The following is a 22,077-nucleotide window of genomic DNA, read 5'->3' as shown; positions in this document are numbered from 1 at the left end:
CGCCTCCCCCTCCCTCAACATCTCCATATCATCATTTCCGTGTTCTTTTGTTCTCACTCCCCCTCTGTAGACAACGACACAACCGCAATTGCACTGAAGCCCTATAAAAGCTCACCCCCAGTTCCTTCAACCTTCTTCCCTTCACTGGCACCTTCATCTTCTTTCCATCTTCATTCTACCATCAACCCTCTAGTTTCATTCCATTTTCAAAGCCAAAATGAGAGGTAACGCGTCCTCCCCCGTCGTCGGGAGCAGCCCACACTCCTCAAATGAAGCAGCTTCCCGTCCTGGCTCTGGCTCGTCAGAGACAAAGATGACTGCCTTTTCTCCAGAAGATCTCCGCCTGAAATCCCGCTTTGACTCTGGAATGCCATTTGCCACCTCCCTCGCTGGTGATGATCGTCGCCCGTTTTACTCCATGTAAGCTGCTTATTCTCCTTTTGCTCACCCAAGCAGCAAAAGACACGTCCTAATGCATCTGTCCAGCCATGGACTTGGGAACCATCATGGTCAAGATCCGTTCCAGTCCACCTCAATCGCCGGTGGTCGCATGCAGCTCTCCGCAACCGCCTCTAGCTTCACTCCATCTGGCTTTAGCATCAATCCCTTTGCTGGTTTCTCTGCTTCTGCTTCTCGCACTCCTTTGTCGCAGGCTGATCAGCGAATGTCCAGTATGGGCTATCTGGCTGCAACTTCTGAGCCTGATGCTCGTGATGGCGCTGGCGATGTTATCATGCATGCCACCGGTACTCCCAAGCACGTTAAGTCCGGATTTGATCCCAATGGCAAAGGGATGCTGGTTAAAACCCCACTTCCTATGTTCTTTGCGCATCTGGGCAAATTCGATGGTGAAAATCGCAATCGTGCGTTCTCTATTGCTGGCATCCCGACCAACTTCCCATATCTCACGCTTGCTGAGATTTTCAACGTACGTCAATCTTACTCTTCCTTGGTGTGGAGAACAAAGTAACTCCTGAATTAACATGTCCATAGCGCCACGAATTTACCACCCTCAAGGGCCCTGTTCTCAATGAACTTGCCTCTACAGGCTGCATCTATGTCGGCTTCACTGACGTGCGTGATGCGAAGAAGGCATCTACCAAAGTTTCCCGTCTCCACCCGGAATGGCGTGTCAGCTCCATGACCGCACAGGAGTATGCCCAAAAGTTTGATCCCAACAATGCCTATCTTATCTCTAACTTCGAGGGTCATGTGTATGCCACTATCACCTATGACAGCTCCAACCAAGCTATGGATGCGCGTATTGTGTCTCACTCCTTCAAGGATCTCCTAGAGACCTTCGGCGATATCAAGGCGTTCCAAAATCTTCCCTGCCGCCAAGTTAATGTTGAAGAGTATCTGCTTGAGTTCTTCGATACTCGTGCAGCTGATAATGTCGTGTCCACCCTTAACAAGAATTCACTTGATGTATTCTTTCTCCTTCTTTTTCTTTCCTTTTCCACACCCTAGTTTGCTAACAAATTACTCAGGACTGTTTCCTGGAACTCAAGCATCACAAACCAGACATGCCACCTCCTCACACCCCGCGCCAGGTGCGCTCCTTCGAGTCGCCAAAGGACCTTTACCCCTCTTCTGACTTGGCTTATCGTAGACGTCCCTACAGTAGCCGTCGTTTCTCTTCTACGTCTCCTAGTCCCTACCATGAGATTAGTCCTACCGGCCGCTCCATGGTCCCCGTTGATGACCGTGCATCCGCCTTGGGATGGATGACAAAGACTGGTGATGGCTTTAATAGCATCCGTTCTCGTCATGAGATTGGTCGTCATGGTCATCATGGTGGTGGTGATCCGAGATCTAACAATCAGAATTATGTCGATATTGAACGCATTCGTTGCGGTGTTGATGTTCGCACTACGGTTAGTCCATCCATCCTTTCCGGATTTGCATTCGTCGTTGACTGTTACTAATTTGAGCTAGATTATGCTCCGCAACATTCCCAACAAGATTGACCAGGTATATCATATACAAGGCCCCGCTGCCTTGTTTTATTCTACAACTCAAGCCTTACTTGCTAACGCTCTTGTTAGGCAATGCTCAAGGATATCGTCGACGAAACCAGCCATGGGAAATATGATTTCATGTATTTGCGTATCGGTAAGTCGCCGTTGTCTCTCAATCCAAGCTTCGTTCCAGACACTGACTCAAGCTCCTGTGTGCAGATTTCGCAAACAACTGCAAGTCAGTTGCACACCATCTCCTTATAATTTGTTTCTTTTTCTTCTGACCAACCATATATATAGTGTTGGCTATGCCTTCATCAACTTTGAAGATGTAAGAATACCATCCAACACACATACAGTCACTGTGTTTTGCATTCACGCTAACTTCTGTGATTAGCCAATTGACATCATCGACGTATGCTCTATGCCTTCCATCCAACTAACCCCATGTGTACAAAGCACTTACAGTCTCTTCGTTTTCTAGTTTGCCAAAGCCCGTGCAGGCCATAGCTGGTATGATTGATTCAAACATATTCAGAATAGCTTCGCTAACAGTCTCGACAGGAACTGCTTCAATAGCGACAAAATTGCCGAAATCTCCTATGCCAGTAAGTAATGTCTTTCTGTTGAAAAGCAAATTCTGATTTGTTTACTAAATATTCCATAGCCATCCAGGGCAAGGACTGTCTCGTCCAAAAGTTCCGCAATAGCTCTGTGATGCTTGAGCATCCTTCCTTCCGTCCAAAGGTACGTACACACAGCATGTCCTCCTCCTTTCCCCTCCCCTAATCACACCAAATCCTTTCTCAACCTGCTCTAGATCTTCCACACCGGCACTGGCCCTGTGGCTGGCACCGAGGACCGTTTCCCTGGTCCCGACAACCCTTCCAAAATGCGTCGTAGCGTCGAAAATGCCGAACATGTTGGTGCGTATTTGATTCTCGTCTCCCACCCTCACCCCATCCTTACCAAAAGGGAAAACAAGAAAGAAAAAAAAATAAGAAACGAGAAAAAACGGAGAAGAAAAATGCCCATTCCCATTAAGCAAGGCCACTTATATGTCCTAGGCCTCTTTGCCCCTCGCGTTGGACAGCAGTATCGTGATGAACAGCGTCGTCGCCGCAGCCAGTTTGACCGCGGCACCATCGCCGCTGAGCGTGAATTCTACTATCCCCGTCCAGTTTATACTCCCCGTCGTCTCCACGGACATGGACATGGTGATATGTTACCTATTGCGATGTCGCCTTGCTATGAGAATGTCGGCAATGCCAACGTTGGTACCATTGGCTGTGGCAACGGGAATAGGAATAGTGTTGGTCCAACCTCCGGATAAAGAAAAGAATAATTAGTTTAATATGTCGTTTTCGTCTGATACCCTGCCTTACTTTCTTGTTTTTCAATCTGTTTCTGTGACTTCTTTTTCTTTTTCTTCTTTGTTTTCCAACCTCCTAATATCTCCTCACCCTCCCCTTGTGAATTATCAATTTCTTTCATCCCCCTTTTAATCATTTTAATCTTCTTTCTTTCCTTTTTGTTTTTTGTCAATGCTTACGCTCCTCCCCATAACAACAAGAAATATGGATGGAGAAACAAACGGAAAATCCGAAAACCGCCGCAGCCACAGCCACAGCCACAATTCAGAGGCAAAAAACCAATAAATATCCCATCACATCGAAAAATGAGAACCCTTGGGCAAAATAAACGGCATTCCATTTTTTATCAACTCTGCCTGTTTTCGCTTACAAATACAATCGGCTTGGGTGGCAATTTCAGTTATCAATATGCACACACATGGTGTTTGGCTCGCGCGGTTTGGCTGGTTGTTGGGTCTTTGTAGATTCCCTCTGGTGTATGTTTTTGCCTGTACCAGTATAGTTTTTTTTTTTTCTTTTGATTTTTCTTCTTTTCCCTTCTCTGGTGTTTGGAACTGGTTGGGGATGGAAATGGTAATGGAAAATGGAAAATGGGGGGAACAAATATATTAAAAAAAATGGAAATGGAAATGGGATTTGACATCAAGGTAATAATACACTGTGACATAATTTTTTTCAGATGTTCAGGTCAGTTTAGCAAAGTTTAATTGAGCAATGCTAGTTTTGTTTTTTGTTTTTTGAACTCTTCATTGCATGTTTATAACTATGTGACTGGATGAATGGAGTGTGTAAGTTAATCAACTATTGTGTGAGAATAAGTCCAAAAACAAAGAAAGAATCAGTTTTACATGTTACTTGATTCAATTGTAGTCTTATCATAGTCTTCATAACACCTATGAGCTGGCTACATTACAAATTAAAACCATTACTCCCATCAAGGGAATACCTAGCATCATCTGGGAAATATAATGCACATAGACGAGATCAACTTGGACTATTGACCCTCTCTCTAGGCTCAAGTTGTATGTAGGTATGTAGGTACTCACTTCTTTGTCTGCCATGGATATTTGCTTGTCTTGAACAAGGACAATGAAGGGTTTCAGGGGTAGATCCCGGGCCAATCAATTGCAGCGGGCTCTTTTAAACTCAAAACGCAAGATTTGCTCCAAAAAGCTTATCTAGTTATACGTAACTATATATAATTCTCATCTAACCTTCCACCCAAATTGAGAGCAATACCATAATAACATCCCCAAAGCCAACCCGGTCCATTAAAATGGTAAAGCAAAATCACCCCTCCACTCAAAAAAGTAAAAAAGAAAGAGAGCAGAAAAGCCTAACATTTTTCTCTCCATCCACACCCACATTGAACTGCAAAATGAAATTGAACCCTCCCTCCCGTTCAACCTCCTCCCCCAAAAAGCGAAAAAAACAATTCATGTCGCCCTCTCGTACTCTCATTGCAATCCACACATCTCTCCACCTTCTCTACCACCGGAACAAGAACCAGCACGGGGCCGCGAAGTGGTGGAAATGGCTCGCTATGCTGAAGCGGTCGATGGCGGAGCTGGTAGCGCTGGTGAGGAGGTATGAGCAGTATGGCGATGAGTATGATAATGATGATGGGTTTCGAGTCAAGGTGCTGGAGAGGATGCGATATATGCATTTTTGGATTGTGCCGAGGTGTTATATGTAAGATTTTTTTTAAGAGGTTTTTGGTTTCTTGTGTTGCTTTTATACATATGTTTCAATTGGCCAGTTATTCAGTGCGTTGTGCTTTTATGTCTTTATCGTATGTCTTTAGAAAATTGCGGAATCCGGTTCCAGCTTTAGCTTCCCCCCTTCCCTTCACAGGAAAAAATGAAGAAATACTAACTCTCCCTTACAGCGCCTTTTCCACTGTCGTTGCAGACACCCAATTTACCTCCATGGGCGTCGTGCTTCTCGCAACTCTGGCACAGGCTGCCCAGGCCGTTGCGCAGGCAGGCGAGAATCAATCACCAGTGGTCAACTATGCCCTGGAGGTCGGAGCTAGTAATGCAGCCGCTACAACTACTTCTCCCGTATCCACCACTCGCGATAAGCATGCCAGCGTCGACTTTGGCGAGGTGGTGAAGAGAACGGTTTATGTTCCTTGTGCGACAGACTCTGTAGAGAAAGCAGGGTCTGATAGTAAGAAAGGGAGGGGGAAAGGGAAAAGTCCTACTATTTCGGTGGCTGCTATTGATGGAAGGGAGGGAGAGGGTTTGGAAGAGAGGTCTAATTGTGAGGTTTCATCGGTGCGGTTGGGTGGGCACGAGGAAGAAGCAGTGCGGCAGAAGAGGAAGAAACTGAACACGAAAAGGAAAAAGAGGAAAGGGGATGCGATTGATGATATTTTTGGCGATTTGTGCGCTGATTAAGTCTACTTGTCATGGCTTTTTTTTTTCTTTCTTCTTTTTTCTCCTTTCAGATATGTCTCTTCGGAGAACGGGTTTATGAACCAGATAAGAATGGCGTTGGAGTGGCGTTTTACTCTACTTGTTCCTACTGTGTATACATGTAGATATTCAATGTTCAAGTCCTCTGCATTCTGCAGTCCTGTAATATACATGTGATCTAAATCTTTTCTAACAAATTGACACCAATATTACCTCTCCAAGTAGCAAATTAATAACCAGATGCTGTACCAAACTCCACGTCATAATGTACAGAAACTTGGGAGAGAAAACAGTCCATATGAAAAGATGAGTCCGCAGCACAGTACAGGCCACCATCACAGCAAGCAGGCTCGTCGTAATGAAAAAGGTCAAATATCCCAGATGACCGCGACGACGTATTGAAGGACGTTCTCCACTAACAAATAGGGAATGAGTTGCGAAAACCCACCAAATCGGACCGGACCAATTGCTTACAAACGTCAAGATACCGACGAGGAAGACATTGTAATCGCTAATCCCGTTGTAGGCGTTAGAGAGGTCGATAGACGCAATTGAGTTGGAGCCTCCCAACGCGAAAAATGACGCGTATTGTAGGATCAGTGAGGTAATGCTTATTTCGTTTTCTGATAGTTTCATAGACGATAGGGCCCATTGTTGAAGCCGAAAGACAAGGAATAACGGGATGTTGGTTGGTCGGGATTGGGTGACGAGGAAAAGGCTTACTGTATTGTGGAGGTCTACTGAAAATCTCGCCGTGGAATGAGCGGTGTTGCGTTTGAGGAGACGTGGATTGGGCGGGTTCCGAGTTTTGGAGAGGAAGGCTTTGAGAGCCAATTGCCGCTTGATCTCACGGTAAATGATGTAACTTAATACTATGGCCATGCCGGAAAACACGGTCCGGGCTTGGACGACTAAGGACACCCCAACGATTCTCTCAACTAGATGACCGAAAAGCACTGTGCCTTTAAGTATTTCTGGGGAGTCAGCTGAAGTGAAGGCCAGTTTGAAGAGGAATGCAAAGCTGGTTAAGACGGTGAAGAAAAGGCGTGAAAATGAGACTGCTCCGGTCGACGATGTACGGCGCACCATTCTCTGGCAGATATCGGTGTATGTTAGAAGAATCAGTATCCAGAGGATACTCGTATGCTTTGGCAAGAATGTCCTCGCTACGTCTGGTTCAGAGGTGAATTTTTGGCCTGTTTGATTCCATCGTCGCATAATTCTTGAAAAGACCGCGAAGATAAGAGCACTCCAAATCTGGCTTCCTTGTGATGATGCACCCCTATCCTCGCTATTCTTGTCTCCATTTTGGATGTGAGGCCTGGCGTACAGATAGAAAGTCCACCCGCTGAGAACCCAATACCAAAATTGTTGCTCCTCTTCTACATAGCTGCTTGCGAACATCATGACGCCGTAGGCCACAGCAATGAAGACACTAAACATCTCAGCCCCGTTGATCATGAGAAGGGAGGAAATAACACATAGTGCAACTACCAGGGAGGCCAAGGAAATGCCAATATAAAGCCTTCCCAGATTATAATTACTTGCAGCACTGCTCATGACATCCTGAGCCGCTCGGGAGAACGCAAGCAGGGCATCCTCAGCTGGCTTCGAATGACCGGTGTCATTACGAGCTGCGTAAACCAATCGTAAGGCATTTTGCCAACCGCATTCAAGAGAAGCAATTTCTATATCTGATGTCGGTGCACATATATCTGACGTATAGGAGGAGTTGCTGAATTTATAGGCTGGGAATGTAGTGCTAACAACATTACGTATTTGCCTAGCATTCTCCAAAAGAACATCAAGTCGTTCCGAATCTAGTTCAAGTTCAGTATATCGAGGGATTTTTATTGAACCATTTTCACTCACCACTTTTCCACATGGGTAAGAATTGAGGTATAAAAACTCCCAAACTGTTCAAGGGAATGGGAAACCCAAGCAATCCCGCTAGAGTAGGAGCGATATCAGATTGTTCGATTAACTGGTAGTACTGGAAATCGGCTAGCGGTGGCTGCAGCGAGATTCCTTGTTTCTGTATCCGCCGGATCTTTGGACTGATAAACACGAGAGCAGGGGAGGTTTCCCCTGGAGATGCGCCGCCATGGTTTCCAGCATCATTCATGCCATGATCACCGCATAATACGAGGAGAGTAGATGACAGATGGTCCTCGTTCTCGATGGCGTTATATATTTCCCTAACCACCGAGTCCATTTCCTTCTGTTTGGGGATCATATGGGAGCTAGGGCTATATCAGAATCGAACGTGACAAAAGCCAAATGAATCAATATCTAACCTGTTCGGACCTGACTTATGCCCTATGTGGTCCAGGCCAAGGTAATGCAAAATCATCGCGGACCAGTCGTCCATCTTGAGCTCCTCTGGAACGTGACGAGTGACATTACTGTCCACCTCGACAAAATCCTAAACAAATTTTAATGCTGGGTTTTCTGGGTTTATAGAAGGCAAAAATTTCACTTACTGAAACAAAAAAGCTTGTTGTTCCATCGTGTCTGTCAAAAAACCCAGGGAAAAGCTTCAGCCATGTATCGTCCCCATACATAACCAAACGTCCACCCGGTCGGGCTCTTAGCTGAGCAAGCCAGGTATCCTGGTAAACGAGGGTCGATGATGTATCGGATTCTGCAAGATTAAGAATTACGTCTAAAAATGAAGGCACGGAACCTGTTGTAATGGCCTTCACCCGCGGCATTGTGACCGTCGGTGCACCCGCATGGGCCGTAAATGGCATTGCAGCCCCAGACTGGATTAGCCTAAGAGAGAGTCAGGAAGTCGTGTGTAAATACATTTCAATCTATACATATCCTTTCACTGACCCTTGAGTAAATGTAAAGCCTGACCGCTCTGAATATACGAAGTCACTATTTTGTAAAGTGATATCAATGAGAGGTCAATCACCCAGCAAAATGCAGCGCCAATTTACCTCCTTAGAGCATCGACCACCATAAATACGACCCTATCAAACGGTGCTGATAATCGAATGCCATTACTTTCTTCACTGAACGTCGCTAGACCCGGAATAAATGGTTTATACGGGAAGAAGCCGCTTGCAAACAGCAGAATTGCCAGCGGGAAAAGCAAGTTGGAGAGAAACAGGGGCCATTTTGGCGCCATAATGATCCCAGGAAACGAATGGATAGTCACTCAAAATATAAGAAATTGGGAATGACTGATGAAACTGGCTCCTTCAGACAGCACTGACTCGCCATCGCCCTGCTTGTTGGTTTGCATTTCGTTGTGCCTGGGATGCAGAAAGTATAGGATTTGATGAACTCTGCAGGTTGTTACAGCTTCAGGTTCAGCTGGGTCCAAAATCAGAACCAGCCAAACCAAGATCGCGTTTTTTAACTAACAAACGATTTGATGATTAGTTAGTCAAGGAAAGGGAGCTAGTTTGTTCACTTGATTATTACAGAATTTAGATAAAAAAATGATATTTATTTAATTGAACGGAATTTATCTAGGTAGTTACGAGCAAAGATAGTTCGGTATTAACAAATACTAGGGTTTATTTATCAGTTACACGTAAACTCGTCCCTCGAATGGAACATTTTGAGCAAATGGTAATTATTGTAAGAAATGACCTCAAATGGTCCAAGCATCCCTCAGGTCTCCAGCACATCAAAAATATTTTGACATTATTCTAACTTCTAAACATCAACCAAAAATCCGCAGATCGCCCAAATGCTTGTCCAATCGATGCGCCAAATCTAAACCAAGCGGAAAATATCAGGTGGAAAAACCGGTATTTTGAAACAACATGACAACTCAGGAGTTAATGACATAATCCCTCACTTCTTTTTGGATAATCTCTTTCTTTTCAATGGATGCGCAGCAAATGTAATTGATGGTCGTGTCTTCCTTCGAACCTTTTTCTGGATTCGATGGGTATGCTGGGAGGATGGCTTCGTCATGCCAGAGGGTTCATCGATATCCATATCTGTAGAAACAAATGTCAGCTTCCCTACTCGGGAAGAGAAGGGCAATAAATTCAACCAGCAGCTAACCCACCCAAAGACACGACGGAAGAAGTGGAAGGGGGTTGCATTGTACTGCAATATGCCATAGTCAGACGTGAAGGGGATCGTACGCACCTTTTCTTTCGTCATCTTCAGCCTCTCTGCTCATATCGAGTTTTTCTAGAACATATATTTTAGCCTCAGAAAGGCTATACTGTGAACTCAACTGCATTGCTCATACCTGCATCATCCATATTCACTTCCTTGGGTTTGGACGCCAGCGCTACCAGTTTTGCCGAAAGTCTTTCAGTCCTCCTGTCAACAACTGGACCAAATACTTCAGCACGTAGCTTGGCCTTATTGCGTTGCTTAACGCTGGATCGGAGACCTTTAGCCATTTTTGCGAAAGTCACCGGATTGAGTCGGATTTCAAGATTCGAATGCTGAAATGAGACTCAGATGTCCTGGTCGCGCAGAAATGGCGCAAATGATGACTGAGGGGCCAATCCAATGGAGACCCTGGTTAAGTAAGTTTTATTTGTGACGAGAGATATTGCGATTAATTTGCAGTTAAAAGTCCTTTGAACCTAAGCCCCAGAATGGTTGTGGAAAATGAAGCAGCGAAAATTCCTGGAGTGTAGCCTAACATTGGGCTTATGTCAGCAGCCGCAGCCGCATTGTGAGGTCACTTCAACTTTGGAGCTTTTCGTCTCTCTTGCAGACAGCGTCGAGAAAGACGACAAACTGCGGAATGCGGAGGTCATATTCACTCTCAGATACCCATTTCTGTTCACTTTGTTGATCCTAGTCACAAATGTATCCTCTCTCTAAAGCTCCCAGCAAGCCTGTCGTCCTAACCTCCAGATCCTAATAGTCGCAAGCCTTGAATCCTCCGTTTTTGGAAAATGGCGTCGACGGGTCAGGATACTGCCGATTTACAACGAGTCATTGCTATTGTAAAGTCGTTACTTAATTCCCAGCTGAAGGATATTTTGCGAAGTGAAAATCTTCCTGTTTCAGGCGTTAAGGTGGTTTTACAAGACCGAATAATTGATCGTTAGTCTTCTCCGCTACCCTCCAGAGGAGTCGAACAGAACTGATATTAGATGTGGTGTTATTCCACAGGGCTTGAACGACTCTTTCGAGCAGGACAAACAGACAGATATAATCAGCTGAAGAGATTTGTTTACGCTACAGCCCATCTGCAGATACCGCTAACTCCAACACAACCCTCTCCAACGTATCAACAACATCAACCTGCACAATCCCCGTATGCGCAGCAAACAGCAGCGTCCCTCTCTGTTCCAATGACTCCAAGCCATTCTTTCTCGACCGGTATGGTTTCATTCTCTGTATACTTATACTGCTATCATGCTTACTCCGTTTCTAGGTCGACTCAGCTTTAAGGATAGCCCCTTCTATTCGATAATAGATCCTCTAACCCCTGTGGTGGAATGCAAGAGTGAGCATACCAATATGTTTCGGAACTCCTGAAGAAATATGAAAACCACTAAATACGCTGCAGTTAGGCAGGATACTCGGGATAGTGTGAATTTAAAAGTAGTTCTCTCGCCTCCAATTGTAGCCCGGCTACAGAATGATCCATCCTTACGTATTATGGTATATTGCGCAGTCGATAGCGGCCTGACTCAATACACTAAATGCGACATTGCATTCCCTCATCAAGTCGAGCTGAAAGCGAACCTTGATGACGTTAAAGCAAATCTTCGCGGATTGAAAAACAAGCCGGGCTCCACGCGACCTGCAGACATCACCAATTTCATCCGAAAGAAACCCGGTTATATTAACCATGTTGTTATGACATACGCACTTACGCAGAAGGTTAGCCAGTGCCATTTAACTAGCTCGGTTTGGCTATTATACGACCCTAGATTTCTGTTGCTCATTGTACTAATTTGTTGTGCATAGAGACACTTTGTAGTTATAAATCTCGTTCGAAAACATTCGGTAGAGCAGTTGGTGAAGCAACTGCAAAGTCGCAAAATAATATCTTCGGAGCAGGTCATACGTGAAAGTAAGTTATATCTTGAACTACGGACTTCAACCTATATGTAAACAATGTCTGACAATACCGCTAGTGAAAAACAGAGCTGAAGATGCCGACATTGTCGCTACTTCTGCTGTGATGTCACTAAAATGTCCATTGTCAACACTTCGAATAGCTGTTCCGTGCCGGTCGATGATCTGTGCCCATAATCAGTGCTTCGATGCGACATCATTCCTACAATTGCAAGAACAAGCCCCCACGTGGACATGCCCAGTCTGCAACAAGGCCACGAGCTTCGAATCGCTACAAATTGATCAGTAAGCCTATAGTAATATGCAACAACTTTTCATTTATCGCTGACACTAAACCGATTAGATACGTGGATGATATCCTGAGATCAACACCAACTGGTGTTGATCAAGTCACTCTCGAGCCAGACGGGAAATGGTATATGCAAAAGGACAACGAAAATTCGACCTTGGGAGGGAACCCTTCTCCCTCTAGCGACGACGGTGACGATCTCATCGAAATCCAAGATTCACATCCGGTGACTCTAAAACAGGAACAGACCACCGCACCATTAACTCTACAAAGAACTCCATCTGTGCAATCCCGAGCTGTGTCATCCGTCCCATCCGCCTCTCGACCTACCCCAAATAATAATAAACGACCAGCTAGTAAGGTCATCGATTTGACTATAAGCGATGATGAAGATGAACCACCTCCACGTGCGGCAAAACGCCCACACATCCAATCCAGCCAATATTTGAGAAATCGACATTCAGAGTTTGCTGCGCGGACCAGCTTGAGTAATGGCGGATATGCGCTTTCCAGTCAAAGTAACTCCAACTCTCCTGCACCAAGTTCATTTTATTATGACACATGAGATATTATTCACGACGTGATTGTAATTTGATATGATTCGATCTGTATTTGATAGTGTGTTTGTGGGGGTTTCCTGACCCAGGGAAGTTTCGGTTTTCGTATGCAAAACTGCTATTTCGTTTGGAAGATTTGGCGCAAGATCAAATTTCGGGAGATCTATTACCTACCTGCTTGAATCATCCACAATACCATACCATACCAAGGGAGTTATGATCATTTATTAGGGAACATACAGTGGGGAGCGAGGCGTTCAGGTGTTCAAGGGGGCTACATATTTTCGAATTTATTAATAGCCAGGTTAACCAGCTTTTAATTGAAGATTGTGTGGATCATTGCCAGGCCATTGTTCTCCGCAAATTTCTCTTATGGTTGCTGTCTCTTTCGGGGATATATGTCTAGACATATTTTTCTAAGCATCGTGTTTTCGCTCTCTGTTTTCGTTTTGATACTTAGCCCGTTGTTGCAAAATGCCTTTGCAAGTATCCAGACTTTGCAATTAGATGTAATTTACAAATTAAAAGAATTACTGTGCAATACAGGCAGAGCAGAACCTGACAAAGTCCTAGACTATTTTTGTTAGTTAACATAATTCCCAAGTGAGCAGATCATCCAAGTAAGTAGATCATCAATTCAAAAATATCTTCTCATTTAACTACTCATCCATCTTAATGTGCAATTATGCCACCAATTTGCAATAAAACACTTCAAATTCTCTTGAGAGAGAGAAGAGGCTTGAACTCATAATAAATGCTTTAAAAAAGCAAGAAATATTCCCAACCAGTGAAGCTTCATGTGTATTTAATGTGTCATTCTCCACTCTAAATTATAGACTTAATAACCAGACTGCTTACTTGAATCCACATGTAAATTCAATCAAATTTACTCAGACTAAAGAGAATAGACTAGTTGAATAAGTGTTGAATTAAGTTAAATGAGAATTTTTCTCACAGTTAACATTTATTAAGAATATAACTAATTATTTTTTTACTATATAATTTCATTATCTTCATTGCTATTTCTCTTTCATTTTTTTTTTCATATATATTGATAAGAACTGAGTGTTATAACTCAACTATAGACATGATGACAACAAGACAAAAGCTTAATTCATCTAACTAGATAGCTATAATAAGAATACTAAATTGAGGATTAAAATATGAAAATGAGATAAGTAACTAAATATATATAGATAATTGAAGATCAGAGCAGATAAATCTAAACAATTAAATATGATTGAGATTGAAATAGATTAATTTTATTTTATATTATCAGTGATAATACTACAACATTATCTCTTAGTTTAAAAAAGTACTTGCTCTCAAGTAGCTATATAGATACAAGAAAAGAGTAAAATAAAATTTATTAAGCTTATTAGTACATCGATTATCTTAGCTATTATTTATTAAATTTTTATATATTTTCTTTTATATTTCATTAATATCAAAGTTACTATTAGATTTTTGATTATAGACTAAATTTTATTTGATAGTTTAATAGTGATAGAGCTTAGAAGGATATAAATAAAAATAATAATTTTAAACTTAATAATTATTAGATTCACAATATATATAATAGCCTTCTTGATGTTACTTTTCTTATTGAGAAAATAAAATTGATAAAGTATGTAATAAAAAATTATATAAAAAGTTAAAAGTATTAATCTGATTTATATTCATAAAATTAAAACGATCATAATAAGTAGAATAATTATAATAAGCTGAATAACTAGACTACTGAAAAGTATAAAGTAAAAATAAATAGAAGAAATTATTAAAAGCTAAATATTAAATAATATATAAAAATTTGTTATAAGTTCAAGATAAATTTAATTGCTGAGCTAGTCAATTGTATATTAATATACTAAGACTTTAATAAAATTAAAACATTTTTGAGGAATCTAATCACATTTGAGCTTTGATTTCATAGAGAATATATTCAAGTTTAGTAATATAGACTGTCAAAAATTTATTTGAGTTTTATTTTAAATTATATAATTTGTATTTTTATCTTAATTATTTTATTTATACAAGAAATATGATTAAAAACTGAGTTATATCTTAATAATTTATTTCTTCAGCTTAAATTACCTGAGGAAGAATTATTGCTTATATATTTAAATCTAAATTTAAGTAAATATTATAGTTTAACTTTAGTTAAAAGATATTAAATATTTAATTTTAAAGTTTAATCAATAATTTTTTTCAAAATCTAATAGTAAGAGCTTTAGAGAAAATTAAGTTTAAAATTAAGAATTATTTAAAGCTATTTGTAAAAACTGATATTTAGTCTACAACTATTGAATTTAATTATAAGGCTTCTAAATAATATTTTTAAATTCCTAACAAAAAGTAGCAAGAGAAATTTTGATGATAAAATAAAAAATAAGAAAAGAATAATAAAAAAATTAAAAATTAACTAAGATTTTAAGTACTTAGCATAGTTATAATCACTGAAAAGCTCAATTAAATATAAATAGAGATATAGATATAAACATGAATATAAAATCTGCTTATTTAATTACTAGAGCTTAACATAATTAATAAGTAAGTTGATCATATAAGCAAGTCAGCTACTTTTCATCTTATCTCAGAACAACATCTTTATCATCAAAAATGTTAATCATACAAAGAAATAAAGTCTTTACTCAGAAAGAAAGACTTTTTTTAGTCATTCAAGCATTTAAAAATGATCAAATTTCAAGTGTATGAGCTCCAGCAAAGCTGTATAATGTTTTATATTTCATCTTAGATGCTCAGATACATGATCATACAGCATATGTTAACACTCTCTCAAAGAACTGAAAACTTAGTCTTATAGAGAAAGAATCTCTTGTTCAATGAATTCTGATCACAAATGAGTGAGATCTGTTATCTCAAATTACAGCTGTACAAGAAATAATTAATCTTCTTCTTATCAGTCAGAGATTCAACCCCTCACCCACAGTGAGTGAATGCTGGGTATAAAACTTTGTCAAACATCATAAAAAGCTGAAATTCAAGTTTTTCTGCAAGTATGATCATCAACATATACTATGTAAAAATTCTGAGATTATCTATGAGTGATTTAGACTTGTACAAAATATTATTACAAAGTATGAGATTCTGAAAGATGATATCTACAACTTTAATGAGACTGAATTTTAGATGAGAATTATTAAGACTGTCAAAACAATTACTGAATCTAAAAAAACCAGGAATTTCAAACTTGTATAGTCTGAAGATTAGAAATGAATAACTGTCATTGCTAAAGTTAATATCTCTGACTGAGCTCTACATACAATGATTATTCTCAAGAAAAAGATGTATCAGTTCTGTTAATATGAGACTGAGGAACTGCTCAGAGATTGAGTGATTAAAGTCAGTGAGAATGACTGAACAAATGACTAGCTGAGCTTGTACTGACTGAAAGAGATGTTCAACAAGAAGACTCTACTCTGTACAAAGAGTACATACTAACTGTTGATTTTGAACTAGTATAGAAGTTATGCCTCTACTAAATTTGATCAATTTTACTCTGAGAATCAGATCATTGCTCTTTATATGCCATCTCATTTCTCTTATCTTCTCTAGTCATTGAATGTTAACTGCTTCTCTTCTTTGAAAACAGTATATAGACAATAGATGAAGAATCAAATATGGCTTAAAATCAATTATATTGATAAAGAAGAGTTCCTGACCCTATATTCTGCAGCTCAGATGCAGGTTCTGACTAAGAACAATATCAAAAGTAGCTTCAGAGCAGCTGAATTGATTCTATATAATTCTGAGCAGATTCTCTCACATTTTAATACAGTAATACATATTCCCACTCTCTCTGAAACCTTCTACAGCTCCCAGACCTCCTAGGCCACTATCATACTACATAATATACATCAATTGGAGCAGCAGACTGAGAAGGTCAAAAAATATATCAACTACTATACACAGAGTTCACTTAGTCTAAGCAATTGAGCTTTGAGTTAGCTGGTCAAGAAGTGTCAAATGGCAATACATAGTACTGCTATTCTAGTAGCTGAAAACAGAGAATTAAAAGCTGTAAATGCTAAATAAAAGAAGAAGTGAGAAAGAGACCATATATATATAGCTCAAGAGAGTGCTTTAGAGGTTGAAGAAGGCTTGAATCACATACAAAGCATCAATGAATGGAAAAAAGAAGTGATTGAGACTGCTGAGTTCTGATCACAAAAACAAACAGCATCACAATGTAGTGTATATGAAATTACTAAGCATACTGCTCATATGTGGTCTAGACATATAGAAAATAATTAATAATATAACTTTTTCTCTTTTTCTTTATGATTGAGGCATAGATGCATTCTCATTATACAATGAGATGAGAAGTGATCAACTTGCTTATATGACTAACTCACTTATTGATTATATTATGAAAAAAAGAAGTTTAATATTATATCATGACTCAACTAGAGTTATAATGATAAAAAGATAAAAACTTCAATTTATTTATCTAATTAGATAGCTATAATATAAATATTAAACTGAGAATTAAAATATAAAATAAATAAATAATTAAGAATTAAAATAAATTAATCTAAATAACTGAATATAATTAAAATCAAAGTAAATTAATTTTAAATTATATTATCAGTAATTGTTCTATAATAATAATATCTTTTTAATGAAAAAATACTATCAAGTAAACTATTATATATATTATAAATTTAATAATTATTAAGTTAAAAATTATTATTTTATTTATATTTTTTTAAACTCTATTACTGCTGTCAAACTGCTAAATAAATCTTAATATTTTTTTAAAAAAAATAATAATAATATTTTTAATATTAGTAAAGTATAAAAGAAAATTTATAAAAATTTAGTTACTACAATCAATTAATTGATAAGTTTGATGAAATTTTTATTTTACTTTTTTTTTGCTTCTAACATAATTATTTAAAAGTAAATATTTTTTTTAAATCAGAAATAAATGCTATAATGCAGTTGTTGATAATGTAAATTAAGATTAATCTGCTTTGCTATACTCTAAATATTAAATCACTTTAATCTTCAATCATATTTGATTGCTCATATTGATTTGTTTTGATTTTAATCATCTATTCATATTTGACTGCTTATTTATTTCATATTCTAATTCTCAATTTAGTATTCTCATTGCAGCCGCCTAGTTATATAGATGAATAGAAGCTTTTATCTTAACTAAAAATTGAGCCATGACATGCTAAACTCATCACTTATTGATCAAGTATTTTTCTTTTCAGTTTCAATCAATCAGTCAATAAAAAAAGCACAATTTGAAACATTGTGCAACCTTGCTACTTCATGAATAGATATAGTTTCTTTATTTTTCAAAGATGAAATTGCATGTTGAATCCTGTCCTCTATTTCTATAGAGTTTTATTTTATTGTGACTTGATGGTATTTTGACGCGTCAAAGTAGGAAGATTGATAAATTAGTTTCGCTATGCAGTTTGGTGAGCCACTCGCCTGGGAATTACGTTAGTTTAACTAACTAGTAAGCTAATTCTGGAACTACAGCATTGAAACCTCCATAACTACTCCTCAACGTCTTCCTTACTTCTCTAAATTCTGCTGATGCCTAGCCATATAATTCTCGATATCAATATATACCATATCCGACCAACATCCATCCCGAAAAGCAACAACCTTAGTATTCACTCACCTCCGTGAGAATCACTCCCCTCCCGAACACCCTGTAATCTCCGCCCGCCACCTTTCCTCCCCGCCTTCCCACAAGTAGACCCTCTCCCTCTCAGATGTCCTTCGACACCCCAGTTCCACCCTTCACCGCATCGGACCCGCACGCCCGCTTCCTCAGCGCCTCATGTCTGGATCTCCTCCTCATAGAACTAGTGCCAATGGCGGAACGACTAGCGGACGAACTGTCAGGAGTCAATGGCAAATTGGACGAAGAAGAGCATCGCGAAGCTACCTTCTATAGATTGGAGACTTTGGGGTTTCGGGTTGGCCAGGGGTTAGCGGAGAGGTAAGATGAATGCATATTTACTACCACGTTTGCAGCGGTAGCCGTTTCGGATTCTAGAGATCTAGATCATTTTGAGTATGGGCAATGATGTAGATAGATGCTACATCTTCTATCTAGTTATTTTCTTGTCACTGCCTGTAAACGGTTTCTCAAGCCATTGGACGATCTTATTTCTTCCTTAGACCGACATAGAACTAACTGATCTCTCATGTATGAGATGAAAATAGATTCTCACGAGATAGACCGCGATTTACAGATAATCTAGACGTGATAAAATTCCTCTGCAAGGATTTCTGGACAATTATATTTCGGAAGCAGATTGATAATCTGAAGACGAACCACAGGGTGAGAAAAGCCAACCTGGCGCATTTCCTCCATTACCATTACATCCTCCTAGCCTTCTGGCTCTTATTTGTTTTTGATAGATACGGAAGCATTACGGGGAATGCATAGAAGAACATCTTTGACAGGCTCCTGATTGAACTTATCATACAGGGCGTATACGTATTAACAGACAACGCTTTCCGCCCCTTAACACGAATGAGCCTAGCAAATCAGAACGAAGCAATCGCAAAAGCACAATCAGTAGGCTTATACCTAACCCACCCCATGTTGTACTCCTTTTACTCTTATAAAATATACCTGCCATACCCAACCTAACTCCACCCGTGCAGTATCTCTGGTTCCCCTGCGGCATAATCCGCGGCGGCCTGGCGAGCATGGGTATAAATGCCACCGTGCAAGCTGAATCCTCAGACCTGCCAGGAGCAACTTTCCAGATCAAGACGATACATATACAACAGCAACAACCATCATCCAAATCATGAAAGATACCCCTCGCCGTTAGCATTAGACCGGGTAATTTTGAGTTAATACGATATTTATCAGTGTTTTAATGAATTGAATTATTATCGACCTCTAGCATTGCTTTTGGATTAGGAAATGGCAAAAAGGCTGGGGCGAAGCGGCTTGGAATGGGGCCAAACACAGTACAAAAATAAATAAACATATAAAAAAATTGGAACACTTCATTCCCAATCTCATTTTATTTATATCTTTTCTAAAGAACAAAAAGAAACTCTCACTCTCGCATCTACTGCCTGAAAAGCACACCGTCGTGGTTTCACAACCAGAATGTGTTGTCCCTTTTTCTTTTACATGCGTCGTTTCAAAAAGGTGATTTTGCGTTGTATGTGTGTCCTAGAGCCTATCCACCAGGAAAAGAGAGGAGCGAAGAAAGAAATCCATCAATTAGTAAATGTCTCTCCCTTCGATTGCCTGGCTTGCCTTGTGGTTTTGAATGGTGGTGGGTGTCATATTTTAATATAAAAGCAAATAATGGGTAGTTGGGATAGAGGGTACATGCAAGGATATATCCTGGGGAGCAAGCAAGGGAACTGCTGGGAAGGGAACAAAATGATGCATCGCTTTTCCAAGATATTATTTTTATTAGGAGGTTTGACAAATGGTGAAGACGTGTGATGGCGGATAGGAGGGCGGATAGGTGGGGTTTTACTTTGGAGGTGGGTTCTTGGCAAATTCGATGCCCTTTTCAATGTTTCCTTTCAGACCCTTGGTGCAGGCTTCAAGGAGCTTCTTCTCCTGTTCCGTGATGCCACCTAGGATGTTATGGGCCTTCTCCGCACCGGAAGCCTATTATAATTAAATAGCGTCGTCAGTCGTCTAACCCCAGGGTCTGGCTCCCAGAAACTGAGAAGTTATGCACGGATGAGAAAATATGTCACTTACGCCGAGCTCAACGGGGATGGAGAAGAAGTCCAAGCCAACTTCCCTCTTGATGGCTTCGCCTCCCTCGACACCGGAGAGGTAAATGTAGGTTGGTTCAACGATGCCCTTCTCCCCCTTAGAGGCTTTGATGACGCTCTCAGCGAAGCTAGGTTGAAACATCCGTCAACGCTCGTTTATCTAAAAGACTGATGGAAAAAGGTGGGTGAGATATTTTACCGGAATCCAGCATAAGCCATTGACAGTGTGGCAGAACCAGCTCCGTCCTTAGCCTTGACAACCTCATCACCACCGAACTGGACGCCTGTTCACTGGAATTAGCATTGGTGATGCTATATTGTCAGATCCAAAACTTTTTCACATACGATTTACAAGGCCATCGTATCTATCAGCGGGAATGGTGACAGGAGGCTTGGCCTGGCTGAAAAGAGGCACAATGGTTTCACCTGAGTGACCGCCGATGACGGGGATGGAGGTCTTGGATGGGTCCTTTTGGCCAGTGAACTCCTGGGTGAAAGTCTCTGCACGAACGACGTCGAGGGTGGTGACGCCAAAGAGGCGCTTGGGGTCGAAAACGCCGGCGGCTTTGAGAACCTCAGCAGCAATGGGAACGGTGGAGTTGACGGGGTTAGAGATGACGAGGATGAAGGCCTTGGGGCTAAATTCTGCGATGCCTTTGACTAGGGTCTGGACGATGCCGGCGTTGACTTTAAAAAGGTCGTCACGGGTCATGCCAGGCTTACCTGTTGGGTTGGGGGAATGGTTAATGGTCTAGAAATGACATGGTGCTCAGGAGACTATAAATGGATTGCGTACGGGGAATTCCGGCAGGGATGACAATGATATCAGCGCCAGTGAGGGCATTCTTGAGGCCATCGTTGTCGGGGAGATATCCCTTGATAGTCTACAGTGCACAGCATATCAACATTTGATTGTTGTGCTAAATGGTGTTTTTGCGGGGTACCCACAGCAACGGTGGAGATGTGGGAGAGGTCAGCAGCAACGCCTGGGGTATTGACGACATCATAAAGAGCGAGCTCGTCTACGAGAGGACTAGCTTTCAGTAGGAGGGAGAGCGGCTAGAGATCATTGGATTCAGAGTTAGTATAAAACCTGCATCTTGTTACTGTTTGGCTTTGGGGTTGAAGCCCACAACGTTGACGATGTTTTTTTGATAGTGTTGTAAGTCATATAGGAGCCGCGTACCTGGCCAATGCCACCAGAAGCACCGAGAACAACTGCCAATTAGTTAGAACAGGAGTTTCTTAAAATACTCTGAGAATTGAATGAGGGATTACTAACCTGCTTTGACCATGATGACTTACTTGTCTGGCAGATGTATAGGTGTGGGTATTGGGAAGTGGAATGAGGGGTATTGGAGAATCTAGCTGGTCCTGGTGAGAATGAAAACTGACGATAAAAGACCAGAAAATAAAAGGCAGAGGATATAAGTTGCTTACACGGGACTGAAACCTGTGAAGGGAAGAGATGCAAAGAATTGAGAAAAAAAGAGGGCTGAGGAGGGAAAAGTTGAAAGGAGCCAAAACAAGCCGATGGGCGTGTCACATGAGAGGAAGCGGTGTGAAGTAGCTTCTGCCACTATCGCCACACACCGCCAGAGATTACCCGAAGAAATATTTCTTTGTCCTTGAGCAATTGGCTTTGCTTGGGTCAAAGGAATGAAAGCCCCGGAGCGGCATGGGGAAATATCTGGCATCCAA

The 22,077-nt window shown here is 40.7% G+C and overlaps 7 protein-coding genes across 7 annotated transcripts; 4 read left to right on the top strand and 3 right to left on the bottom strand.

The window, feature by feature from the left end:
- Positions 1-217: 217 nt before the first annotated feature.
- On the top strand, positions 218-3,294 carry PADG_08060 (uncharacterized protein; the record flags this gene model as incomplete). The annotated part of the gene is made up of 13 exons (XM_010765125.1): positions 218-420; positions 487-928; positions 994-1,428; positions 1,491-1,877; positions 1,939-1,974; positions 2,049-2,115; positions 2,181-2,199; positions 2,262-2,292; positions 2,446-2,474; positions 2,526-2,569; positions 2,629-2,708; positions 2,782-2,887; positions 3,029-3,294. The coding sequence occupies 13 exons, from the start codon at positions 218-220 to the stop codon at positions 3,292-3,294; spliced, it is 2,145 nt and encodes a 714-aa protein (XP_010763427.1).
- Positions 3,295-4,712: 1,418 nt separating this feature from the next.
- PADG_08059 (uncharacterized protein) lies at positions 4,713-5,736 on the top strand (the record flags this gene model as incomplete). The annotated part of the gene is made up of 2 exons (XM_010765152.1): positions 4,713-5,026; positions 5,223-5,736. 2 exons carry the CDS (start codon positions 4,713-4,715, stop codon positions 5,734-5,736), a joined length of 828 nt encoding a protein of 275 aa, XP_010763454.1.
- Positions 5,737-5,943: 207 nt separating this feature from the next.
- PADG_08058 (mannose-ethanolamine phosphotransferase LAS21) lies at positions 5,944-8,890 on the bottom strand (the record flags this gene model as incomplete). Its single annotated transcript, XM_010765124.1, has 6 exons — positions 5,944-7,574; positions 7,627-7,997; positions 8,052-8,179; positions 8,238-8,529; positions 8,593-8,637; positions 8,700-8,890. The coding sequence occupies 6 exons, from the start codon at positions 8,888-8,890 to the stop codon at positions 5,944-5,946; spliced, it is 2,658 nt and encodes an 885-aa protein (XP_010763426.1).
- A 677-nt stretch (positions 8,891-9,567) lies between these two features.
- Positions 9,568-10,133, bottom strand: PADG_08057 (uncharacterized protein; the record flags this gene model as incomplete). Its single annotated transcript, XM_010765123.1, has 3 exons — positions 9,568-9,716; positions 9,871-9,915; positions 9,977-10,133. The coding sequence occupies 3 exons, from the start codon at positions 10,131-10,133 to the stop codon at positions 9,568-9,570; spliced, it is 351 nt and encodes a 116-aa protein (XP_010763425.1).
- A 507-nt stretch (positions 10,134-10,640) lies between these two features.
- Positions 10,641-12,629, top strand: PADG_08056 (uncharacterized protein; the record flags this gene model as incomplete). The annotated part of the gene is made up of 7 exons (XM_010765122.1): positions 10,641-10,791; positions 10,861-11,070; positions 11,126-11,197; positions 11,261-11,577; positions 11,665-11,770; positions 11,835-12,060; positions 12,119-12,629. The coding sequence occupies 7 exons, from the start codon at positions 10,641-10,643 to the stop codon at positions 12,627-12,629; spliced, it is 1,593 nt and encodes a 530-aa protein (XP_010763424.1).
- Positions 12,630-18,380: 5,751 nt separating this feature from the next.
- PADG_08055 (uncharacterized protein) lies at positions 18,381-19,437 on the top strand (the record flags this gene model as incomplete). The annotated part of the gene is made up of 4 exons (XM_010765121.1): positions 18,381-18,610; positions 18,838-18,955; positions 19,106-19,195; positions 19,285-19,437. The coding sequence occupies 4 exons, from the start codon at positions 18,381-18,383 to the stop codon at positions 19,435-19,437; spliced, it is 591 nt and encodes a 196-aa protein (XP_010763423.1).
- A 685-nt stretch (positions 19,438-20,122) lies between these two features.
- On the bottom strand, positions 20,123-21,671 carry PADG_08054 (malate dehydrogenase, NAD-dependent; the record flags this gene model as incomplete). Its single annotated transcript, XM_010765120.1, has 8 exons — positions 20,123-20,263; positions 20,360-20,504; positions 20,576-20,660; positions 20,722-21,099; positions 21,173-21,260; positions 21,325-21,435; positions 21,470-21,594; positions 21,659-21,671. The coding sequence occupies 8 exons, from the start codon at positions 21,669-21,671 to the stop codon at positions 20,123-20,125; spliced, it is 1,086 nt and encodes a 361-aa protein (XP_010763422.1).
- Positions 21,672-22,077: the final 406 nt, after the last annotated feature.

The sequence above is a fragment of the Paracoccidioides brasiliensis genome (assembly GCF_000150735.1).
Source record: "Paracoccidioides brasiliensis Pb18 unplaced genomic scaffold supercont2.14, whole genome shotgun sequence".
In the NCBI taxonomy this organism is placed as follows: Eukaryota; Fungi; Ascomycota; class Eurotiomycetes; order Onygenales; family Ajellomycetaceae; genus Paracoccidioides; species Paracoccidioides brasiliensis.
The sequence above is the reverse complement of the archived record's forward strand: the minus strand, read 5'-3'. Positions and strand labels throughout refer to the sequence as shown.